The sequence below is a fragment of the Etheostoma spectabile genome, chromosome 9, assembly GCF_008692095.1.
Source record: "Etheostoma spectabile isolate EspeVRDwgs_2016 chromosome 9, UIUC_Espe_1.0, whole genome shotgun sequence".
In the NCBI taxonomy this organism is placed as follows: Eukaryota; Metazoa; Chordata; class Actinopteri; order Perciformes; family Percidae; genus Etheostoma; species Etheostoma spectabile.
In genome coordinates this window covers 7294592-7320686 of record NC_045741.1, presented here as the reverse complement: position 1 = coordinate 7320686, position 26095 = coordinate 7294592, and the positions used below count along the sequence as shown (strand labels likewise).

General features: G+C 40.5%; 1 protein-coding gene across 1 annotated transcript in view; it reads right to left on the bottom strand.

Annotated features, from left to right (window-relative positions):
* Positions 1–1981: 1981 nt before the first annotated feature.
* The window catches only part of ghrhrb (growth hormone releasing hormone receptor b), a 39598-nt gene continuing 15484 nt past the window's right edge, over positions 1982–26095 (bottom strand). Inside the window, exons 3-13 of the mRNA XM_032525388.1 lie at positions 22210–22317; positions 14782–14882; positions 14150–14247; positions 13135–13267; positions 10691–10844; positions 10534–10594; positions 8915–8984; positions 7954–8045; positions 7388–7517; positions 7214–7255; positions 1982–4861 (exon numbers count right to left, since the gene is read on the bottom strand). Of these exons, the coding sequence (XP_032381279.1) occupies positions 4667–4861; positions 7214–7255; positions 7388–7517; positions 7954–8045; positions 8915–8984; positions 10534–10594; positions 10691–10844; positions 13135–13267; positions 14150–14247; positions 14782–14882; positions 22210–22317 (1184 nt within the window). The 3' untranslated portion in view covers positions 1982–4666. The remainder of the gene's footprint in view (positions 4862–7213; positions 7256–7387; positions 7518–7953; positions 8046–8914; positions 8985–10533; positions 10595–10690; positions 10845–13134; positions 13268–14149; positions 14248–14781; positions 14883–22209; positions 22318–26095) is intronic.

Sequence of the window (26095 nt, the reverse complement as noted above, 5' to 3'; positions counted from 1 at the left end):
CACAGTAAAAATGGACCTACATAACGTAGTTCTATGACTGCTGGCTACAAGTCAACAACAACAAAGGCTGTCACTGGAATGGCGTTTTGAGCTAATGTTCGCAATCAAACATTCATAGATAGCTAAAACGTTTTTGAAAATGATTCCCATCTTCTGTTATTGTTCGTATTGAGAAAAGTTTATTATTTCATGGATTTCAAAGTTTCAGTGTGACAGGTTAGGCCGTAAACCGTTTGAATCTGAGCATGCGCGACTCAAATCTGCACTCGACTTACATGAGCAAAGGCTAACGACATTGCTATTTCTACAGCCTAGAAGAAGAATTAAAAGGTAAAACGACTGAACTGGAGTAGCTTTGTAGTCATTTGATTCAGTGACCTACTTGGTCGGATCAAGCCTTTCATTCCCCATGAAAGAACTCATCTTAACCCAGCAAGTTTACCAGAGAGACTCTGAGAGTCCTGGCATCCAGTTACCCTCGAGCTCGTTCAGGCTGCCTGTTTCCGCTTTGTCGCGCTTTGCTGAAAAAAAACTAAGAGTTGTGCGCAACCTCTGGACCTGCACCACTCCTGTGGAGACAGCAGGCGGGGGGGGGGGGGGGGGGGGGGGGGGGGGGGGGAGACAGAGGATACTGCCACAGCACACCAGACCCAGGTGAGCTGAGTTACTCTAATTAGTAACCTGCAAACAGGAGGCACAAGTCAAGACACACCTCCTCAGTGTAGAACTCAAATGACACCAAGGGCATCACAGTCCATCTTTTAATACTTTCCCTTTTCCCTTCCCTGTCTGTAGCTCACATCACCTAAGACATACATCTTCAAAATATGTACTTTCTTGTGAAAGAAAAACCTTTTAATGTAATAAAACAGCTGGCTACTTTAGTTGCTAGCTACTTTAAAGCCACAACGTTCCATTTCAGGGATTGCTCACGTGGCGCTGGAAATTCTGCTGGATGTCCGTCACCTTCCGCTTTCTTTGTGTTGGAAATTTTAAACTCTGGTGTGTTTCTGAGGACTATGGTTACCTGGTCCTCAAATTCAAGGCAAATTCTCCGTTTGAGAGTAAATGAAGGAAATGTCTTTGTTTGTCAAAATAACCATGTACGTGTTAACAGGGCCTAAGAGCACCAGACAGTCACAATCATACAGTATTGAGAAGCGGACTAACACATTGTTGGTTTTGGTCTTTTCATGGGATGTTGAAAATAAGAAAATCCTAGATCAGCAGCGTTGTCCTGTCATGTTAGCCCCCAGCCCAAAATAAGAAAACACCAAATGAGAAACTTTCATGTAGTTACCCGGAACCTGTAGAAGAAACATCAAAATCACTTTATCAAGGAAGAAAAGAGGAATAACAATATAAATGGATATAATGTAAAAAGCAAGGTCCAGAAACAACACGAAAAGCTTGGTTTTAGCCTCAACACACCTTGAATCTGACACAACACAGAAGCACAACTGTTAAGCTGCGCAGCAAAGACTCAAGAACATGGAATAGTTCAACAATCTTTAAATATATGCGTTGGTTACAGAGACTTTTGAAAGCAAACCTACTGTAGGTAATACTGTATGATAAAAGGCACTGGAGCGGTCAGTAGCTGAGTGTAATATTTTCTGCCATGAATATGTGATGTGTGCTGAATATACCTGCTGACTGTTTACCAAGTCAAAACATACAAAGAAGAATATACATAAGAAATACATGAATTCAAAAGCACAGATACAAAAACACTGCAAGCTATTAACTTTAAAAACGGCTCATCAAAATGATTTTCAAAGGAAAAAAGGATTAGCATTAGCGTTAGCACAGCAACTTAACAAATAGGGGAAATATACAGTGTTTTCCACATTTTGCAATATTACAGCATATAAGAATAAAACTAACTCACACATATACAAACCTAAACAAATAATACAAATTTGTTAAATATAAACACCCAATTTATCTATTTGAAAGTCAGTTTTATCTATTATTTATGATTTACAGCAACAAGGACATTTAATGTGGTTTATAAATCTGTTGGAGGAACTGTACTGTTGTTATGAAAAACATAAACTGTAGTTTAAGTCTATTTACAGTCACACAGAGACATAAAAACAATCTGACCATTAAATAGGTTTTACAGTCTAGTGCTCCAGATGTGTGCTATAGTGCACTGTGCAACATGTTGCATGCAGAGCCACTGATGGTAGCATGGGCACGTTCCACTACACGAAGAAAGCTTTGTTTTGTTGCATATGATTATGTTGTACTGGCCAACATTAAGGAGACCAGTGATGAATACAGCCTGACGATAAAGGATTTTTAAAGTCAATACCGATACAAATAATTGGTAATTTCAAAAGCCGATGTATTGGCCTGTCATATATTTTTTTTAAAAATTCAGAAACGCGTTACAAAACACAAACAGCTTTCCCTAACATTAGTTAATTTTAGCTATTTATGAGTTCTCACTAAAATAATATGATAATAATTTGTTTTATTGTCACAACAGATCAGAGGAATGTCAAAATACATTAAAGTTCTGATAAATAAAAGGTATAAAAATACAAACTTAAGATAAAAAACTTAAAGTCCTTTGAACAAAAACACAGTATCAAAATAAAAATCAGTGTTGCCAACAGGTTGTAGAGCGTCCTCTGGTGGACAAACTATGCAACGCCAACATTCATAACATGGTTTTTATTTTTTAGATATTTATTTATTAGAATCATTTATTCGAATGAATGAATATTTAATTTTATATATATACATATATATATAATTATATCGGCCGATAATATCGGCCCATTGATATATCGGTCGGGCTCTAGTGCGGAATCAGACCTCCAAACCCTATGACGTTACGCGTTGTTTGTCCTTCTGAGACAACCCTCAGGTAAAATAGCAACTCATACATCAACCAACCTGGTTGGGGTTGTGAGCGTAAAGCATTGCGATTTTGAACATGTCTATTATTTTAAACGTTGTGAAATGGTCGCAGGTTTAGGCACCAAAATGAGTTAAGTTTAGAAAAAGTGACATCCGGTTCCGAATGAGACGCTTGAACGTGATGTCTGTAAAACGCCCGGGGACCAGCTCCAGATCTGAGCCAGTGCCTCGATCAAGGGCACTGACTGGAGACGCTAGTACATGTTTTTGACGGTAGAGGGGAAACCCATGCAAACATGGGGAGAACATACAAACTCCACACAGAAAGGCCCAGAACAACCTGGATTCAAACTCAGACCCAGCTTGGTGTGAGGCCACAGTGCCATTGGGCCACCACATTGATAGCTCCAAAACACATTTTTATGTATGATGGTTTTATCTTGTGACCGTCATCATGTGACTGTTGTATTTAACTTACCGGCCACATTGGTAAACAGAACTAAGTTCAGGCCATAAAATACTTTAAACATTAGGGATTGGGGTTAGGGTAGTCTGGGGTTAGGGTAGTCTCTAATCCACATAGCATTCTGGGAAGGGAGAAAAACGTGCCTTGGTTTATTGGCATTTTTTTGAGCCAATCACAACCATCTTGAGTGGCCCTGAGAGCACGGTGCCTCTGCAAAAGGACAAAGAAGTTCCTAAAAAAAAAAAAAAAAAAAAAGGTTCCTTGGGAAAGAACTTGTTTTTGTGGAACATGAGTATGTTCCAAAGTAGTTTTACTCGTGCAACAGAAAACTCAGATTGGACAGATAGTCTAGCTAGCTGTCTGGATTTACCCTGCAGAGATCTGAGGACCAGGTAACCATAGTGCTCAGAAATCCACTAGAGTTTAGAACGCCAACACAAAGAAAGGAGACGGACATTTGGCCGAAAAAAATTAGCGACATTGGCCAGAATTTCCAGCGGCACCTGATCAACCCCGCAAATGATACGTTGTTGACATAGGCTAGGGTGAAGGTTAAGGGTTTGGGGCATAAAATTACAAAAAACTGCTAAAATAAGGACGTAACGCGACGTCGCGGACGTCATTGTGTCACTTCTAACATCCGTTAAATGCAGTTGACTTTTGGTTTTACACAAATCCCAATGTCCTGAGTGAAAGTCCTGTTACAACATGTCCTGTCCTGCTCCAACCCCTTTTGGACCATTGTCTGTCTTCTGGCTACTTGAGACCACAACAGAGGACAATCTATTTTAGTTGATGTACATTTCCCCCTATAAAAAAACAACAAAAAAACAACTACAACTAAACAAGTAAATACATTTTAACACGAAGCAGAACAGTTGAACTAGAAGGACTCTAAGAAACTAATCATAATTGTTACTTTTAGTATAATGTGGTTGATTTTTAACTTAAAGGACAATAATTTCAAACCACATTCATGGTGTAATTGATATCAGCACTTTAGTAAAAGAGAACTAATTTGGTGGTTTAAAGGGACCCCAAAGCTAAATCTTGCCTGTGATAAAAACAAAGGCACTAGCACATGTGGTCTCTCTGTCTTAAGCCTGAAAAAAATAAGTAATATCATGAGGAAAAGTGGTGTGGGATATTGTGAATAAAAAAGGGAATGAAAGACCTACGTTTGACAGCCCGTGTGGGACTCTGCAACCAAGTTAAGAGGAACTTTAAACATTCAACAATCAGGCTCCGAGGTTTAGTCACCTGCTCAGGACGTCGTCCAAATACCGAGCGGGTGTAACATAGGACATGAACGTTAGGAAACGTTCCTCACACAATGGAGACGTTGCTGGCTGTGAGGGCGTGTGTCTCTGAGGTCGGCTGATCTTTGGGGCTGGATTTGTCCAAGACGGAGATCTGAGTGACCGTGCTGCTTTCAGTGAACAGCGTACGCCGTCGTTTACTGTACCTCAGGTAACTCTGAGTCTGCCACTTCCAAAACCTCTTCTTCAGTTCTGCCTGCACCTGAACACACACACACACACACACACACACACGCACACGCGCATGTGAAAACACAGGAAAATCATGGAGACATGGAAAACAAATGCTCCAGAGACCATGGTTGAATTATGTTCTCTATCTTAAAGGTACACTGTTGGTCTGTGCTGGGCTTTCCCCCTCCATGTCTTAAAAGGACTTATACTAGTAGAATGGCAGAGTTTAGCGCATTAAAGGATTTGTTTTATTATAAAAATAAATGCAGATAATGTTCCGGGCTGATTTAGAATCACTTCCATAATGTGTCCATAGTTTTTTTTTTTTTTTTTTATCAATACGTAAAATATGATGTAAACAGTATTTGTAAGTGTACTTTTCAAATTGCAAGCTATTTTATTATATCTAGTACAGCTGTAAAGTGATGTAATGATGTGGTCGGGTTAGCCCAGGTGGTAGAGCGGGCGCACGTATGTCACTCCCCCTCTTTCTTCCCTTTCATGTCTTTATCTGTCCTATGGAAATAAAGGTCTAAAATGCCTTAAAAAATGATGTTATTTACAAAAAATTGTAATTGTAAAAGTCATTGGAACAATGCCAATATACCTTAAGAAAATATTTTGTAGTGCTATTTTTGAGAGTTACAAATGTGTTTAATTTCCTTGTTTCTTTACTTTTATCTAGTTTTTTTTCATTTACTTTGAGATGGACAATTGATAAGAACATAGGATCAGCATATATAAGCTTTTGCTTCAGCTAACTCTTTCAGGTCTCTATTAACTGTTCAGGTCTGCACTGTGTATATCATGTTTGTTACTACTAACTTCTACTGACATACGATCAATTTTTAGCTTTATTTGACACCTGTGAGTGACAAATAAATCAATTCTTTTATTTATTCAATTTTAACTAAGGAAAGGAATTATTTCACTGCACACCCACACAGATGTTTTCACTTATCCCGCCTGATTAGACCTCGTCGCTTTCAACCTGATCCGAAGCCTAATTAGCCAGACAAAGTGAAAACAGCTGTGTGGGTGTGCAGGGCCTTCATAAAAGCTTACTTAGGTAGCCGCTCCTGAAACCTCAGCTTTCCTAAGTCACATCAACTGAGTGATAAGAAAAGATAAGATAACCTTCATGGTTCCACAGAGTGAAAACCTTTGCTTGGGCTAACTGCCCATGCTGCAACAGTTAACATACATACACACACATACATACAGAAATGTTATTGAGCAAACAACACAGCAAGATTTCTAAAAGACAGGGGAAACATACATACTAAAAAATGCCAATCCATGGTAAATGAAATAGGTAAATGCATTAATAGTATTTTAACCTAAGAGATCCTCAAAGGTCCAACCTGACCTATACATTAATTCATCTGCTATCTAGAAGCTGACACAGGAACAAATTATTTTTTCAAATCTATTTAAAGGGTATCTACCTTTTTTTTTTTTCAACCTGGACCCTGTTTTTCTATGTTATTGTGTGTAAGTGACTGGTAGCAACCGAAATGAAACTGAAACTGAACTGAAATTGGTCCAGTATTAAGCGTGAACGCTGTAACTGGCATCCACAGACCAGGCCGCAATGTAACCTTATGGATCAAATTTTCACTAAAATTGCTTTATTAATAGGCTTGGATTAGTATTCTAGATTATTAGTTTCTGACAACATTATGGAAAGGAAGCCGACAGAAATATTCCTTTTTAAAATCTCTTTGAGACCTTTCTGTTTAACCAGAAACAGTTGTGAAGTCGCTAGCGCTAAACCCACCGGACTCCATTTAAAAAAACAATGCTTTTAGTGTGTATAGAACCAAAATATTTTCACATGTATATTGGTAAACTATCTGTTGATTTCAACCAAAACTAGAGTTGTGATGGTTGGAAAAGTGCAAAGATAAACTAAAACGGCTTTTCATAATTAAATTTAGTTTCTGTTGACTTTGAATAAAGTGTATTTTATGATTCTAAAATTACTGTTTATTTACATGGAGTCTGGTGGCTTTAGCGAATGCAATTTCACAGATTTGATTATGTTAAAAAAAAAGGATCTTACTCTTTAACAGAAAGGTCAACCACCTTAGAAATACTTTCCATAATGTTGTCAGACACCTTCTCCAAAGATAGCACATTAATCTAGAAATTCACCTGTTTTGGGTAATACCTATCATGTAAACTAGATACAACTGGTGGTTGATTAAGGCAAGCAAAACTACTTGTATGGTCCTTTTACTGCAAAGAAATATTAACTAATTGCACTTTAAAATGATTTAGGATGAATGGTGCCCTCCATGACTCATTCTAATTAGATCGTATTAAGTGTATAACAATGAGCCTACAAATATAATGGTCTGATAAAATGCTTACTCACCTCGCCATTCAGGAAACAGTAAAGCAGGGCCACAACAAATCCCTTCAGAGCAGAAAAATATTATCCAAAACTGTTAAATATTAAAAATGTAGTGTACATCCTGAGCAAACTGGACACTGGATCATTAAAAATGTAAATTGTATATGTTATAAACATAATATATTTATATGTTACCTGGAAGGATCCCAGACCGAGCTCTATGAAGATTCGGGCCTCTGCTCCTGTGTTTTCTGGCAGGAAAGCAAAAACCATGTAGTGCATCCCAAACAGAGGGATGAGAAGCAGAGTGGATTTGGCCAGCCTCCTGCACACATTGTAAAAAGGTCAATGAAGTACATACACAGTTAGTTACCGAGCCCCTAAAAGGACATGGGGATTTTTCCATTTTCTGGCTCGCGAGAGATTTTTCGATGAGCGCCAGATTTTCTGGTGCGTACCAGTCAAAATGGCTGTCAATGAAGAGGAGTGTTTCATCTTCCTGAAACCCAGTGCAATGTTCCTAACAGTGTCATCAGCAAACTTTAAGATAATAAGATAACCTTTAACTGATATTTCACATTCATGCTGTGAATGTGAAATATTAACGTTAGCCATCTAACTTCAGTAGTACTTTGTTAGCCTAATTTTGCTAGCCTTAGATTTGTTTCATATGAGAAAAAGAAAAAGAAAAAAAAGCAATTCCCCATGTCCCTTCAGTTTGTGCATGTCATCATGTGGAGGGATATTTAATCTCTTCTCACTTAAAGTGACTGGTGTCGTTGCCACCAACACCAGGAGATCTCAACTTCTGGACCAGAATGCGGATCACGTTGATGAAGATGATGAAGTTCACCTACATGGAAAACGAAGAGCTATTAAGAAAAATAAAATAGACAAACCACAGTATTTAGGTATAACAAGAGGGACATTTAATTGAAATGGAAAAAAAATGGATACAAAGTTTCTGGCAATCAACTTCTCACTCAAAATCACCTTTGTTTTGAGATACCTCATGTTTCACCTACACTTTAAACTCTGGAAATCAACCGGAGTTTAGAATGCCAACCCAAAGAAAGCGGAAGGTGAAGGGCATCCGGCCGAAAATAAGGGACAACCGGCAGATCTTCCAGCGGCACCGGAGCCGTCCTCTACTTGAATCGTTGTCGATATAGACTTATGCAGTCGGGGCAGTGAGGACGGAGCGCATGGTCTCCTCAAACCGCCTGCTTCCTACTGATTTGTCAGAGCTAATCCTCTTCAGTGGCCAATCACTGCAATGTGGTGTCCATATGTTATAATATCTTGGAGGTTGGGGTATTACCCAACTGCAACAACCGGGCAACTGTGCCATCCACACTGGCCCTGACCGGGCTGACGGCAGGAAACATGAACACCTTTCAGCCATTTCAAATTGGGGAGAAATATGAAATAAAAAATAACAAGCAAAATAAAAGTTTCATGAAAGTAGAAATTGCTCTCCCTCAAACAAAGTTTTACTGCCAAAGATAGCAATTGTGTCTGTGCACTGGCCAAGTTTCCCTGCTTCATGTAGGAAATGCATCAACTTCCCTTGACTTGTTATTGTTGCATCTAATATGAACACACACTAAGAGTTTACAGCAAGCTGGTGCAGCGTCAGAGTCATAAAGCCCTGATCCAAGATTGAGGACTCTTATAATTCCTCAATAGCTCCCACTGTAACTGTAACGGCTTTGCACTCACCAGTAGAGATGCAGTTATTGGAGCTTTTATGATCCACCAGATTATGGCCACATCTGTGTCATCCCAGCACCTGAGACACACAACCCACAGTAATGAGATAAACAAGGCAGTTACAGAAGAGCAATTCTGTTCCTCTCACCACGACAACACACAACAACTCACGAATTGCAGCCAGAATGCTGTTTTAGAAAAAGTAGAAGCAAATCCTAACTTTTTATTTCACTGTATGTCCCAGACTTGACAATCATCCACTCATCATGCAATAGCCGTGTATTAGACATAAAAAGCTGTGCCCGGGATTCCCGGCAAAGGGTGCTTCTGTTCCAGGAACCGAAAATGTCGCAAAACAAATATTCAGTGGGTCAGTGAGTGTTAATGGAAGGATACATGAGTTGGCCACGGTGATCCGACAAAAATTACTTCTGTGTAGACAAATGGCCCCTGTTTTATTTCTGTTGTCATTTTACAGCCACAACAGTTTAAAGATATTCGGTTAAACGCGGAGGTGCAACCTTTCTGGTGTCTCTGCTGTGCTTATTTTCGGTCCTGTGTTGCTTTTCTAGTGTCACGGGTGGGCTTACATTTCACTGACACACGGCAATAACGGGGCGGTTAAGGACACACGAGGGACATGAACCCCGCTCTCCTGGGGGAAAGTCCCTACGCGGAATTTCCCCCTTACTACTCGCTAAACCCCGTCTAGATGCTGCTCTCCCTGGTACGTTCTACACACACGCTGAAGGGCGCCTTTTTTGTTGCAACAGACGCGGACAGCTACTTGTACAAACCTCCATATTTTGTGCGTTCAGAGTGAGAACGGGTTGACCTTACACCAAACGACTTTTCAAGCAATGCCACTGTCGCAGACCATTTCAAATATCGGAATGAAATCATGAGAGTCTTGCCGGAGTTGGGGCGCGCTCCTGTCATCTTCATTGTTTGGTGTAATACTCAGTCTGAGTCAGTCTCTTTGCTGTCTAGACGTTCCGATGAAATCAAACGTGTTTGATATTATCCTAGGTTTAAGTTGAATCATGAACACTGTCAACAACCACTGGGTCCCTCCAGCACCAAACAGATAGCAGCAGTTGTTTAGGCTAAATGATAAAGAGGGACGGTTGGCGATTTTCCGGCGGATAAACACAGACCTCTGGGTACTGCCACAATTCATCTGCATGTATGGCGGAACAGAAACTCAGCAAACTTTACCTCAACGATACCAGCTTACCCTAGCTGCTTACTAATGCATCTATTAACTCCTCCTCTTTAGGTTCTCTTAGCAGTTTTGTGTCTTTGAGAGAACTCAGTCGTTCATTTAACGGGCTTTACAACATGAAGTTTAATGCTGCAGACTTCCCTCATCTGAAGGTTATGGATTTGTCTTTCCACATTTGGCTAAATTAAAAAAAAAATCTAGTCTTGCAATGTGTGACCCTGCAAGGTCCCCAATCTAACTTTAGATGTGAGATGGTTGTCTTTAGATGTAAGGTGGTGTCAGATTTTAGTCTTTTCAAAGTCTGTTGAAAGTCTTCTAGTGTATGGTACACTAATTACTTTAGTGAAAATGTTGACATATGAAAGCCTCAAACATGCATTTTATATGAATGAGATGAGAGTACCCCTTGTCATCGTAGAAGTTTCGAGTGAGGATCCACGCCGTTATGATTGTTGTTGGGACACCTAGGAGGCACAAACAGAGTCCCCTGATCAGTCACGCGGAGCTCTTACAAGAGACAAAGGCGGGAAGAAAGAAAGTGAAGGTAAACAGAGACCCACCCCAGCCGATGAGTATGTACCACCAGAAGTATTTCTTCTGGAAGACAAAGGTGAGAGCAAGCAGCGTCTGCAGGTACATGCCCTCCACCAGCAGCCAGAAGTAGTTGGCCAGGATACTGAACTGGAAGAAGGCCACGGCGGATTTACAGGATGTCTGCGAGACAAAAACAACAACAGCCACAAGCATCAGATGGGTCCATGGATGTCATTTATCTGGAGGGGGCGTGGTGTTCTCTCTCATCAGTGTTTGGGTCAAAAATAGGTCTTTGATGATGTATTTGAGAGCACAGAAGGCGGAAAACAAGACAGAGAAGAAATACACTTTCCGGAAACTTTTTATTTACATCTTGGGTCTTCATTAGCTACTGTTGCTATGCTATGTAGTGATGGCCGAATAAAGCTTCATGAACCAGTGTCTTTATTTTCTGAGCCCACTAGATGGCGCTCTCTGTTCAACAATTGGTTGAGAATACACGGAATTGCAATGCGCCAGGCCTTTCTCTTAAAACTGAGAGCGCCATCTAGTGGGCTCAGAAAAAAAGACACTGGTTCGCAAAGCTTCATTTGGTCATCACTAATGCTAAGTCAAGCTTTCCTTTCTAGAATTCCACAATTTACAGTACTAGGGCCAGTAGATTTGTTTAAATTCATTTCCCCATTTCTCAATCACTATTCCCTATGTACAGTAGTGTTTATTAAATAGTGAACTATATAGGGAATGACAAAACAAGCCCTTCTTCTCTTAGTCACTTTTTACATGTGTTAAAATTGCATTGTTATAGTTTGTTGGCCACAATGGACATAGTATTGCTTTATAAAGTTTTTTGATAAACATGTTATGGATGAATATACACTTTTTTTTGTTAGTGATTTGGTGTACACGTAGACAATTAAAGAAATGGACCAACAGATCCCGTTGCTCTGGACAGAGACCAGTGAAGGATATCAGAAGCACTTTTCCGGTGATGCTGAGCATTAATACCCAGCCTCCAACTGAGTTTGAAGACGTAGATGTGACGTGAGCAACCTGTCTGAAAGTTGTAAGTCTTCTGGTAGCTGTGCCAAGAGAAATCTCAATCATTCCCAATCAGCAGAGACGGAGAGGTAGGTATGTTAGGATATAACATAGACACAGGCTAATTATTACTAACTAAAATGCTAGTTAACGTTAGTAATTAAATCTAATCAGCTAATGGAAGTCCAAACCGTCTGCAAGCTTAGCCTGTACTATTTGGTGATTCCCCTACTATGTGACCGTAAGTCGCGCGGTTATGACACAATTTTTAGCCTATTTTTACAAAAACGTCTGCTACGGAGCCATAACGTGAGGTACAAGACAATGAAGCCTTTTATACATTGGTGTGTTTCTTTAGAAATGAACAACGGACAAATAGATGTAAAGTTATTCGCTGTTAAAGTGGCGCCCAAATAAATGTCAGTCAGTGGAATGCAAACAGCGGGTAATGGCTTGGTAGCATCAAACGACACGCAGCAAAGGGCCGCGTGTCAGATCTGAAGCTGGGTCACTGCAGGACTCAGCCAACATGATAGTCACAATATTTCCTGTCTCAATTTCCCTCTTTAATCTCTCTGTCTTTTTGGTTTGGATGGAGCACAAGTGTTTCCTCTCATTTTCTTCACATCATCCTTTTGTCTGCTGATGCTTGTCCCTTGTAGCCCCTTAAGAGGGACACTTGCCTTCACTCCAGGCAGCCGCAGCAGCAGAAAAATAGGAAGAGAAACACTAGTCATTAATGCTCTCCCAGGCTCCCCTCAGTCACTCCCAGCATTATAATCTCACTCTCTCTCTTGTTCTTTCCTTTGTTAATCCTTTTTATTCACATCCAACATGACATGATAACATATTGGTGTTATCGTTTCCTTTGTTTCTCACGTTTTCTTAATTTATTTTCCTTTAGCCTTTGCTCCAGTGTTTCCTGTCTGACTTGTCCATCCCTATGTGTCATGTCTTCTTTCTTTCCTTTCCTCTATTAACTGATATGAAAGAACGACACTCCTTAAAACTCAATCATGTTTTCATTCGTTAGCACCGTTTGCGCCGGACGAAGCAACGGGGCCTCTGAAAAACAGCCTCGGTAAGGAACTTGTTTTGGTGGAACCTGTGTATGCTCATAGGTTGTTTTAGTCGTGCAACAGAAAACTCAGATTGGACAGATAGTCTAGCTAGCTGTCTGGATTTACCCTGCAGAGATCTGAGGACCAGGTAACCATGGTCCTCATAAATCCACCAGAGTATAGAATGCAAACACAAAGAAAGATGAGGGGACATCCACCTGATCTTCTGGCGGCACCGCAGCAATCCCCTTAGTGAATCGTCATCATATAGACTATACTCGGACTGTCACACAGTATATTTCCATTATACATGGAACCACTGGTTATATGGACACACCAATGGAGCTGGGGTGGAGTTTTACACTCACAGTAGACATGAAGCAGTGGTCCAGGTCTACATCCGAAAAAAGAACGCCATCTTTAATGAAGACAGCGCTCGCCCTCAGGATGAAGGAGAAGAACAGGTTGATGTGGATGTAGTTCCTGGTGCAGTGGAACTTCCTGTAATGCAAAGCAAAAACTTACCAGAGTGATTTCTATTAAAGAAACACACACACAAAAAAATTTTTTTCAAGCTTTAACACCTGGTTGGTACACAGTTTGGGAAATTGTGTTTAGTTGAGTTTACTTAAGCAAGTGCTTGTGTAGGGGGTGGTGTTGAATGGGGGGATGGGGGAGGGGGGGTTAAACAACAAGTCTTCCAAATTAAGTCAAACATACATCCTCTAAAAACAACATACACACATTTGCTGATCTAACAGTCATAGTTGCAGTTTACTCTAGTGGCTGTAGTATTTTATTTTGACGGGAGCAAAGCCGAAAGGTGACAAAGTATAAGAAAGACAAATTCTGCGTAATATGCGTTCCCCCAGCCTGCCTATGGTCCCCCAGTGGCTAGAAATGGTGATAGGTATTAACCGAGGCCCTGGGCATCCTGCTCTGCCTTTGAGAAAATAAAAGCTAAGATGGGCTGATCTGGAATCTTGCCCCTTATGAGGTCATAAGAGACCTACAGACTCAGAAATGGCACATCCTAAGGAAAGCTCATTGTGGGACTGGCTCTAGTGGCTGTAATTCTGCACCAAGGCTGAATTTTGGGAAAAAGACTCCAGATACAGTATTAGGGGACCACTAAGGTCTACATTAAAAGCATCCAAAGAGCACCATGTCATGTGACCTTTAACTATGAAGTTTTGGTGCCTAAACCTAACAATAACTGCGACCATTTCACAATGTAAATGACGTGTTTAAAAATGCGGACGGCGTATTAGATGGCAGGAAAAAAACAACCAATATCTTCGTGATATGATTTGGCTGGTGTGTGGGTGTGTCTGCCTGAGACAACTGCTGCTGTGGAGTTTCTTGGGAAGACAACAAAGTTACCTGAACACGGTAAAGACAAAGATCGCTGAAATAAGAGAAATGAGCGAGGTAGCGTAGCCCGCCGTGTACACCTGTTTGAAGTTGGAGAAGTATGTTGTCTGAAATGCAACAAAAGACAAAAGAAATAAACCAATGTTAGCATGTATGTTTTAACTATGAACTGCTCACTCACTTACATACACTCTTGACACTCACCGTTACAAGTGCTGGTTGATGTGAACAATGAGCTGCCGCTGCATTTTAAATTTGATGTAGGCAGTAAATGTTGACATGTGCATGAAAGTTAGCTTTAACTTGAGTAAATGGGTTCAACAAGGTGAATTTGGCGTGTCTTTCCAGCGCTTTCTATGAACAATGCTGCAGGATTTCTGTGACCGACTTGATTTGAATGCGTCGGATGCAAAACAATGCAAGAATATTGACTACATCCTGCACGTTCTTCTATGCAGAGTTTGGAAAACAACATATGAGTATCAGCTGGGTCTGCAAGACATGTGCCGGACATTTAGTGAACTTTGTGTTCCAATGGTGACACAACTTACCATGTAGAAACTCCTTGTGCTGAACTATGAACTAGTAGTAGTTCTTAAGAATAAGAATAATTCCCAGAAAGAACCAGCTAAAACATCTACCTCTGGATCTGTCTCTTCGTACTCAGTGAACTCGCAGGCCTTGTCATAGGACGGGTAGGGCTCGGCCCATCCATGCTCCGTGCAGTTCCTGTAGATGTAACCTTAAAAAAAATACACATAAACCTATCAGTGGTATACGGTACAGACAGAGGAGACGCCAAAAACGAGAAACCAGGGGAGGCTGAGCCATCTAGAAGAGGATGTACACAGAGATCACACTGAAACCTAAGCCAGGGAAGAGTGAGAGATGTGGCACTTATTAGTCACCCGTGAAAACTACCGTAGTGGAAGAGTTATTAAATGAAACACAGGAAGACAATTTGAAGGGGGAAGTATGGACTTGAGACTCTTCAGACATGTAAGGACATGTAAACAGAGAGACAGAGATTAAAGACTCTGATGGTTCCTCTCTTCACTGGTGTTTGACCTGCTCTGGACAACAGACAGACAGGAAATTGAAGTGAAAGTAATTTTGTTTGTGATGATGGAAAAATAAAATAAAAAAAAAACCAACCAACTTTTTTGTTGAAGAAATTGTCCCCAAAGCAGAATTGTCAGAGTCAGATGAATTACACGGCCTTAAGTATGTGGACACTACTGTCCTTTTTTACATTGAAATAACAAAACTGATTGGGACAATACGACAAAGAACTTAAAAGTGATCACAGAGAGAGACCTCTTCATGCAGACGCAGAAAGGCAAGTTCATAACAAGCTTAGTTAAAGGAATGAGGTTAAGTACAGAGTACAGCATGGTCATTAAACCTGAATGAATAGAGGATGTGTGTAACAGCTCAAATATACATTCAACTGACATCCACGTGCTGCAGAGTCACGTTTAATGTCTAATCAACGAGAGATAGTCTTGATTGTTTCTTCCACAGCATCACAAATAACATGCAAACACAGTATGATGGCTGATAACTGTTCCATTTGTTGCCATTTGTTGTTTAGATTCATGAATATGCAGCTTTCTTCATGGAGACTATCAGTGTCACTGAGACACTGATGATGATGATGATGAAGGGTAATAACTATAACTCAAAACACTCGTTGTCAGGATGGGCTTACACTTCTGGTCCCTGCTGTTGTAAGTAATCTTAGAAAGACAGCTTTTAGATATTTTGCCCCATTACTTTGGAATAATTTACAGAATAATCTTAAATTGGATGCATTAACCCCATTGGGTCGATTCTAACTGGGACTGTTTTGCAAAGTACAGTCAGACGTCTTTGTATTTGCATCACTGTCATTTGAAAATGCACTTTATATGAAATGTCTCATTGTCAACTTATTTGTATGAAATCATTTTATACATTGCTTTCCCAATTACGCCTGCATATTGCCGTCTTGATATTAAACGATTTCTTATTTTTCATTTGATTGTATTTTTAGATTTTTCATTTTGTTCTCAAGTCTCACTTGTAAATTATATCTTGATCTTAATGGAATTCCCTGATTAAATAAAGTATATAATAAGAAAAATACACTCATTACTCTCCTAGCACCCCCCTCCCTCTCTCTCCCTCTCTCTCTCTCTCTCTCTCTCTCTCTCTCTCTCTCTCTCGCAGACGCAGCCATTATTACGTGTATACACATGAGCACTAACGCTGGTATTTCTCAGAAGTGAAATAACGCTGCAGCTCTTCATTAGGATTCAGTGGGCTGCAGTATAACTCCATCTGCCTGTTAATGATGGGAGCGGCTGGAGACGCACCCTCCCAGTGTGAGCACTAATACAGCCAGCACAATACAGCACTGCCATTCAGACAGACTGACAGAGGTCTCGGGTCTAATGTGTCCAAAGTTTAGAGACAATTGCTTTTTCTCTTTCCTCTTTCATTTATGTATTTTTCACTTGCGTTTGGAAAGCAACAAAAAGGTCAATTATTATCACCATCTGGTTGGATAGATTAAGATATTAAGTAATTGGATTGATGACCATGAATGCCAGCTGCATGATTTTAATAGTGATTTTTGGTCTGTTACACTGGAGAGCTTTGATCAAATTATTATATTTAGCTCATTAAGTCCAAGGACAGAAGTTATTATGTCATGGTGTATGTTGTCATATTGTACACATTTGGCAAACACAAAGTCAAGATAAGACAGAGAGGTCATCTTTATATTTATTGGCTTTTATATATATTGATATTTAGTTTATCTACTCAGATTTTTGCCAAAATAAACAAAACACAGTGACAAGCACTGCTTCTAAATAAGTTTAATGTAAAAGAAAGTTACTGTGTATGATAATGACAAGCTGGTGTGTGTGTGTGTGTGTGTGTGAGAGCGAGAGAGCGAGAGAGAGAGAGACAGTCTTGAAGTACAAAAACAATAAGCATTTATTTAGTTAGATTTTCGTCCTGGAAATTACACTTTTATAATCCCACGATGAATGAAAGATAATGAATCATGCCTGCATGCATACCTGCCCCATCCATAGCTCCGCTGTCACAGTACTTAAACGGTAAACAACAACCCTTTCTCAAACAGTCCTTCTGGATGCTCTCATTAGTGCAATGTGCCTGCACGCATGTTTTTCACTTTAAGAGCCTGTACATCAGAAATTTCACAGTATGTGATTCCACTTCAAATCCAATTGATTGGTGGGTAAACACTACTATGTCACTTACTTTGTTGGGATCAATACTCTGCTCAAACATCTTTTATTGACTTCAGTAAAATCCTCCAGAAACTGGCTTTTACAACAGATCTTACCTCTTTTTCAAATATAATGTCAGTAGGTTTCCTGTTACTATCCTTCACAGAACTTGACTTAAGGAGGCGTTCAACTTTAGTTCCCCGTGTGTCCAAAAGTATAACAAAAATGAAGATTTGAACAGTGAATTCACATAAAGCAGCCATGTTCTCCCACCATGGCCTGGAGTTAGAATGACAGCGCTCACTCAGCTAACCGAGCTCCATGGCGAGGTCATCCGTGTTTTCTGTGTTCACAAGAAGGAGGATGAAAAGTTTACAGTGGAAAAAAACCAAACTGATTTCATGTTTCACGATGTGAATGTGCCCGTCCGGCCTCCTCAGCACAGCCGGGCGCAGTGTGGGGGCTTGAGTTGTGGGTGGTTTTACCGATATCCAGCTGCATTAGCCTCAGTATGAGGTGGCGTGTAGAGCCTGCAGCCGCAGCGTCGGCGGGTGAATGGTTGGAATGTGAACGCAGGTTGAAGGCCAGGGCTCGGGGGAGGGCACTAGTGCTCATACCGCCAGACTTAACAAGCGACGCCAATTCCTTCTTCAAGCTCTTGGCTCTCGAAGTGAACTCTTTGATTTTCCAATTCATTATTTTCTCTGCTCGCAGCATCCCGTCGGATAGGCCGAGTCTCACCGCACAGCTTCAGCACTTGACTTATCCGGGTAGTCTGTGGAGGAGGAAATCCAGCGGGGTCCAGGAACCCACTAACTCTGAGTTATGAGGTCACCAGCAGCAACCTCCGCCTCCCGATCCTCCTGAAGGGTAACGCTTAACTTTCACTTCTTCTTCTTTTTTTTCCTGATTTGTGCTGTCGTTCATTCTCACTGCTGCATCATTTGTACATCCCAGCATCCCACATACTGCACATGCTCTCTGCAGCTACTATAAAGTAAGTCAGCAACACTGACTGACATACTGCAAGATTCTGGACTTCAAACTCAATGTTTCCACACATCGGGTGCATTTAATAGAAAGAATAGGAGTCAAGGGTGAAATTTTGGGGTTCAACATTGCAGGGTTTGAGATCTTAAATTTTGAGCAAAATTGAAATTCTGAGTGTAAAACACAACTTTTTCTGCATTCTGGTGAATTTCTTTGCAACAATTTGTGCCCTGTCTGCATCAATTGATGGTGCAACTGTCTTTTATTAGCGCTGTCAAATGATTAAAAAATGTTATTGAGATTAGTCACATTAATGTCATAGTTATCTCACAATTATTCACACGTTATCTATTATAAATGTCCTGTGATTTCTTAATTTTTTATTAAAAACAACATTAGTACATAGCCTACTGTAGTGTTTAATTTCCCAAGTAACATTCTCACTTGGAGCAAATAATCTCTCACACAGTGTGACACTGTCCATCGATAAAAGGGTGAAAAAAATACTTTGACGGGGGGGGGTAGAGTATTGGCATCAGCTGTGTGCTTGGCCATCAAGTGGTATTTCAGACTGGACGTGCTGCGATGATTGCTCAGTTCACAACGACCAAATCCACAGATCACTTTGGTCTCGTCAATGGAACATTTGGCAACTTTTAAAAAGTCAACTTTTTTCCAGAATCTTGTTGGCGTCCATTTTGCAGTTTCACGCTCGCCATGCACTTAAAACCTAACGTTAGCCTACGACTATTTGGCCGGCCCACAAGCCCAACCGGCGTGTGCACGGCGTGCCTGTTGTTTGGTTTCCGGTCTAGTTAGATCCAGTGTGTGTTGTAGTTTTTCTAACGTTACTAGTTGTTGCAACAGCATGTGAAAAAAACTAAGTTTACTATGCCAAAATTAACGTTAATATTGAGATAAAAAAATGTATGTCGTTAAAATTGGTTTGCGTTAACGCCGTTAATAACGCGTTTAACTGACAGCACTAGTCTTTATTTATGGAAAGGAAATTAGCTTTAAATTACGCCAATGCTAGGAGTACATACAATGTATAGACGTACACAGGCATTTATTTATTTTTATACGCTAGAGCCTGACCTATTCTGGCTTTTTGATCCTGTTTGACATTGCGTTTACATACATCACGACAAACATATTTGCTTACTGACGTACAAAGTGCAAGACTGTGACCATGGAGACGGATTCACATCCACACTCCTGTCCATGGTTTGGTTTAGGCAACAAAAGCACTTTGGTTAAGGTTAGGGAACGATTGCGGTTTCAGGTAAATGTTCAGATACGGTATTAGGGGACCACTAAGGTCTATATAAAAGAGACTTCAGATACAATATTAGGGACCACTAAGGTCTATATAAAAAGACTTCAGTACAGTATTAGGGACCACTAAGGTCTATATAAAGAGACTTCAGATACAGTATTAGGGGACCACTAAGGTCTATATAAAGAGACTTCAGATACAGTTTAGGGACCACTAAGGTCTATATAAAGAGACTCAGATACGTATTAGGGACCACTAGTCTATATAAAGAGACTTCAGATACAGTATTAGGGACCACTAAGGTCTATATAAAAGAGACTTCAGATACAGTATTAGGGACCACTAAGGTCTATATAAAGAGACTTGCGTACAGTATTAGGGGACCACTAAGGTCTATATAAAGAGACTTCAGATCAGTATTAGGGGACCACTAAGGTCTATATAAAAGAGACTCAGATCGTATTAGGGACCACTAAGGTCTATATAAAAGACTTCAGATACATATTAGGGACCTAAGGTCTATTAAAAGAGCTTCATACATATTAGGGGACCCTAAGGTCTATATAAAGAGACTTCAGATACAGTATTAGGGGACCACTAAGGTCTATAAAAGAGACTTCAGATACAGTATTAGGGGACCACTAAGGTCTATATAAAGAGACTTCAGATACAGTATAGGGACACTAAGGTCTATATAAAAGAGACTTCAGATACAGTTTAGGGGACCACTAAGGTCTATATAAAAGAGACTTCAGATACAGTATTAGGGGCCACTAAGGTCTATATAAAAGAGACTTCAGATACAGTATTAGGGGACCACTAAGGTCTAATAAAGAGACTTCAGATACAGTATTAGGGACCACTAAGGTCTATATAAAGAGACTTCGATACTGAATTAGGGACCACTAAGGTCTATATAAAAGAGACTTCAGTACAGTATTAGGGGACCACAAGTCTATATAAAAGAGACTTCAGATACAGTATTAGGGGCCCACTAAGGTCTATATAAAAGCATCCAAAGAGCACCATGTCATGGGACCTTTAATAAAGACCCCCTAAGTTCTGCAGGGTTAGGATATGTTTTAGTTTTTTACTGCCTCTTCTTCCTCTCATGCCATTTCCACTGGGTCTGTTTTTGACAACACATATTTTTATGTCATCGTTTTGTCTCCCACATGTCCAGACATTTTTTTTTTCTAATGTTTCAGTTGCATTTATATTTCTCTGTTATACATTGTGGGGTTCATGACAGATTCAGAGCTTATTGAGTCTTCTTTAGACCAGCCAGCTGGATGAGACAGAGGTCTGAAGAAGGTGGGGGTCGTGTAAACAGCGCGGAGGGTATGCAGCCAAGTCCAGACACAGGAGATGAGTTTGCCTAATCCACGTATGAAAAACAAGGTCCAGTCTCCGTAAACCACTCAGTGAAAGTATAACACTGGTCCTAAGAGATTTCTAAATATAACCTGGTCACTTTGCTGAGCTGTAAACTGAACGATGGATAAACTGAGCACAGTTTCATCATGCTAGAATTTCTTTTATCTGCCTGCTTTTTGGCTTCCTCCAGTTTCACAAACCCAAAGTCAACGTGGCCTTAAGAAAGATTATTGACTGACAACATCAACGCAGGAGATACAGCTGAGGCACAAGCAGGATGGATGAAAAGGATAAAACAAGATTTTCTGTTGGCGGGATTATTAATTATTTCTGCATTCTGCATCCTTTACACAGTCTCAAACAGAGCTAAGGAAAACATTTCTGCTGCCCCAAAAATAATATAAAAGTTCTAATGTACAGTATATTAGTTGTATAATGTATAATTATTAAAATCCCTCAAAAGATAACTCCCATTTTAAACAGTTGAGAGGCATTTAAGTTACACAACATTTAAATTAACTTAGTGTTTCCATGTTCAGCCACATGTTAGTTTTATTGTATGTAGAAGAGAGGGTGTGTGTGGACGTTGGTGGTGGGTCTGTGTCTATGGGTGTCTGGGGATCCATTTGTGTGATGGGGGTAAGGGGGGCAATTGCTTTTAATTGTAAAGCCACACTCTAAATGTATGAAAAATGCTCTATAAATAACATTTGATTGATTGAACATGAAATATAAGAGAACAAAAAAAGGGATTAAAAGAGTCCCTAATAATCGACACAATAAAACAGCTGGTTTATGTCAAAATGTGTTTCTTGTTATTTGGAAACCCTATACCAAACAAAAGGAATTATCTTCAAATACATAAGTGAAGACAAAAATAATTTATTTTCATGGTGACTGAGCGACTGTTTGCAATTTATTAATGCATTTCTGCGTGTAGGTGGCTGCATCTGTCCCCCAGCTGAGTGAAAAGTGATCAGAACAGCACGAAAACCATGAAGAAAATGTTGAAAGAAGCCTTTATTGATGCGCCTAATGCATAGCAGAAGGTAAAAAATACGCACCGACGCGTTGCGGCACACCGGCCTTCTTCAGGGTGACTAACCAGAAGTGAGATACAAACATCAAATATATAGAACAAGGTATAATATAAAGAAAGGTGAGTTGAGGGGAGTTACCTTTGTTGTTAGCAAACAGCTGGGACGCATTGGCACACGAGACGCTGACCACCTGTCCCACATCTGCCCGATGCCAGCAGCGGATATCATCCCACTCTGTCAGACAGCCTGAGACAAGAAAACATGTATCACACATAGGGCAGAGCAATATATCGATATTATATTAATATCAATATACTGTATGAAGCTACACTCTAATGTCTCTGTATTGACAGCTGTATGACTGTATATTTTGACAGAAAGTGTCTGCAGAACGTAGAAGATTCACAGTTGTATTTCTGTTTATTTGCATTCCAAATTGCTTTGTGGGACTTTTATCTGAGCTCCAACAACCTTTGGCAGAGATGGAGGATTTGAACCCATGATCATTTTTTAAACCTAACCAAGTAATTTGGTTTCAATTCAGAACATTAACAACACGTTTAAAACTGTCGGCGTTTTCACAACGTGCGGCTGTGGCTGGTACAAGGAAGTGTTGAAACAAACTGGGAGAATCTGGGAGAACATTTGTTTCCCTTGGAAGTAAATTAAGAATACAGCGTGGTATGTGAACGTCACTTTTTAGGAGACATGGTTGACTGTTGGGGGCGTGCAAAAAAAATTATTTGAATTTGAATCGCAATTCACGCTCTATCAATTCAAAATCATACAATTCCAAAAATTGATTTTTGTATTATATGTCTCCTGCAATCACATGATAGATAGATAGATAGATAGATAGATAGATAGATACTTTATTGGTCCCAGTAGTTTACAGACATTACACACAACATACACATACATCATAACAGGTTGTTAAAATAACAAATATTTTTATATATATATATGATTCATGTGGCTGTACCAAGAAGAATTAGTAAAAACAAGTTGATTTGCATTAGAAAATAGGTGGAAATGATCTACCTGGACTGGCCAGTTCTTCACCTTTTTCTAATTAAATAACAATAACAGACAATACTGACTGCAGAATTTTGCACAATATGTTCTATCTTCTGACATAATCCTGACTGACATTCCCTCTCTCTTTATGCATCACACTTACATCTCAGCCAGTGAGTGAACACTTCTGAATGCTACACTACTTGCTTAAGTTAACTGCTGACTTGCTTACCTAACTAAGATTCATTTTATCTGAATAGAAATGCATTTTTCAAGGGGTTCCCCACAGTCTGGGAAGAAAAGAAAAGGGCGTTTGATTCGGTGACGTCCTCAGCCCTCCTCTCTGCCCACGCTTTGCCTCGGCTGTTCCCCTCACATGACTGACACGCTGTCCCTGCAGCCTCCGTCGCTCCGAACGGGGGAGGCGTGAAGGGGGGGGCAATAGAGAGAGAGAGAGCAGTAATGAGGTACCGGTCTCTCTCTGTCACCACAACGCCTCAAACATCAAAGCCGCTTGGCCTTGTGTCAATTAAAACTGCAGCGCAGGGAGACCACCGCCACTCATTCATAATAAAACACAGCTTTTGGCTCCGGTTGGAGGTTCTCCTGCCAGAAGCAATGATGAGGAAAACATCTCGCTGGATAACTGTGACTTTGAATTGAAAACTCTGCCTTGCACATGAGCTATTTAGCTATGGCTGTTTGGACAGTAACACCAAGCTGGCAGCTGCTGATGCCATTTTCATCTGCTGCATTGATTGAAAGTGGCACATTAAATGGCCTTAATTTTAAAGTCCTTGATGGCTCTCTTGGTAATGAAAAGCCTAGAGAGCCGCTAGGGCACATGTACAGACAGTGACAGTAGAAAAAGACACTTTTTGAAACCCAGTGTGTAAAAGGATCTCTGTGAAGGTGTAGCCGGCCCCTTCTAACCCATGTCTATGCGGCTGATAAGCACTGATAACACCCATTCGACCCATTCGTGATAACATTAGAAATGGGTGGCAGGTGGCACCTGTATGGCCACATCTCAGTTTATTCCTCCTCTGGCTACAACTTGTCACACTTCGCTACCCAGTGTTCTCATGTTTCAATAAGCCATTTGTCTTCTGTTTGTCATTTACATTGCTGCTGCTACAATATTGTTACAAATATTGCAGCGATATTGTTACAAATATTACAGGAGCAAAGGCTCCGCTGGAACGTCTATACGATAGTATCTGCCCTTTAATAAAACAACGTTACTGTATGTGGCGAAGGAGAAGCAGAGGTGGACACCGAAACTTAGAAGACGAGGAGGAGGAAGAAGCTTGTGTATTTAAACTGACATGTTATGGAAACTTAAAGTTATTGTTGTTAGTGTATGTTCTGTTTAGACAGCAGACATTTCTACTGCCTGGATCTCTCATCTAATCTCCCTCCTGCTTTCCAAACCCCATCTGTAATTTTTTCTCCTTCTATTAGCTGACACTGACAATCCAAGAGAAAAATGTTGAATCGTGATCTAATGAGGTGAAAAAGCTAATGACAAGGTCCACATTTTGGCGAATATGTATTCTGCAAAATGGGTTTCTGCCACCGAAAGACAGAGTAATGACAGTATATAGCGTGTGTCCACCAAGCCGCAACCTCCGGGGCTGAAATATGAAGCAGTGGTAAAATGCTGTTTAAATCATATTAAGTTCTGCATAATTAAGGCCGTTCTGCTTTGAGTGACAGGTGGCTGCTGTCACAGGAGGCGGGCATAGACTGAAGGCTTCATTCAGCCAGCCTCAGCTCCATCCACACTCCACCTCTTTGCTAACTTTTGGATTAGCCGACGTCTAGTCTAACATAAACATCATTTTATTTATAGTGTAGTTCCGGTGCCGCCAGAGGTTTCGGCTGTCCCTCACCATCCACGTTTTTTTTGTTGACGTTATAAACTTTGGTTAATTCGGGAAACATCCTCCAAGCTAGAACTGACAATTACATACTGTATATACAGTGTATATTTTTAGTAAAATTCCCATTACACACTGGATTTCCAGTTCCTTCCCAAGGCTACTTTGCAGAGGCACCGTTGCTGCGTCCGGGGCTTAGCGCCGCCCAAGACGATTCATTGACTATGATTGGTTGAAAGAATTGCCAATAAACCAGAGCACGTTTCCATCCGATCCCGGAATGCTGTGTTGACAAGCCAGATCCTCTTTGGCAGCTCTGTGGAGGAAGGTCTTGCAATGTGATACTAACTGACGTCAGGCACTGCCAAGATGGCAACGGCGACGTACTTTGAGCTTTATGTTGGCTCTTCAGAAACCTATGTGAGGCGTCACAGAGACTACGTACTGTATGCCCAAATTATATACAGTAAAAATAAAATCTTCCATTGCCTGCTTAAATGACTACCGCCCAATAGCATTAACCACTCTAATAATGAAGTGTTTTGAAAGACTGGTCAAGGAACACATTACTTCCATCTTGCCCGCATCCTTTGACTTGCTTCAGTTTGCATACCACTCAACTGAGGATGCAATAGCCACTGCAGTACATCAGAGTCTGGAACACCTGGGTCCAGATGCTGTTCATTGATTTCAGTTCAGCATTTAACACCATAATCCCCCAGCATCTGGTTAACAAACTGGGCCCACTGGGGATGAGGACACCCCTTCAGAACTGGATTCTTGATTTCCTGAGTAAAAAGGCCTCAGGTTGTATGAGTGAGGGCTAACTCTTCCTCTACCACCTCAATGAGTACTGGCTCACCCCAGGGGTGCGTATTGAGCCCTCTGCTATACACCCTTATGACCCATGACCAATCACATCATTAAATATGCTGAAGACACAACAGTGGTGGGTGTCATCCCGGGCAGTGATGAGGGCAATTATAGAGTGGAGGGGAAACTCTTCACAGAATGGTGCTAAAACAACAAAGAAATTGGCCTACGCACATTACCGGTCCACATTAACAGTGCTGCGGTGGAGACTGTAGAGCACCTGAAGTTTCTAGGGGTTCACATGTCTAACC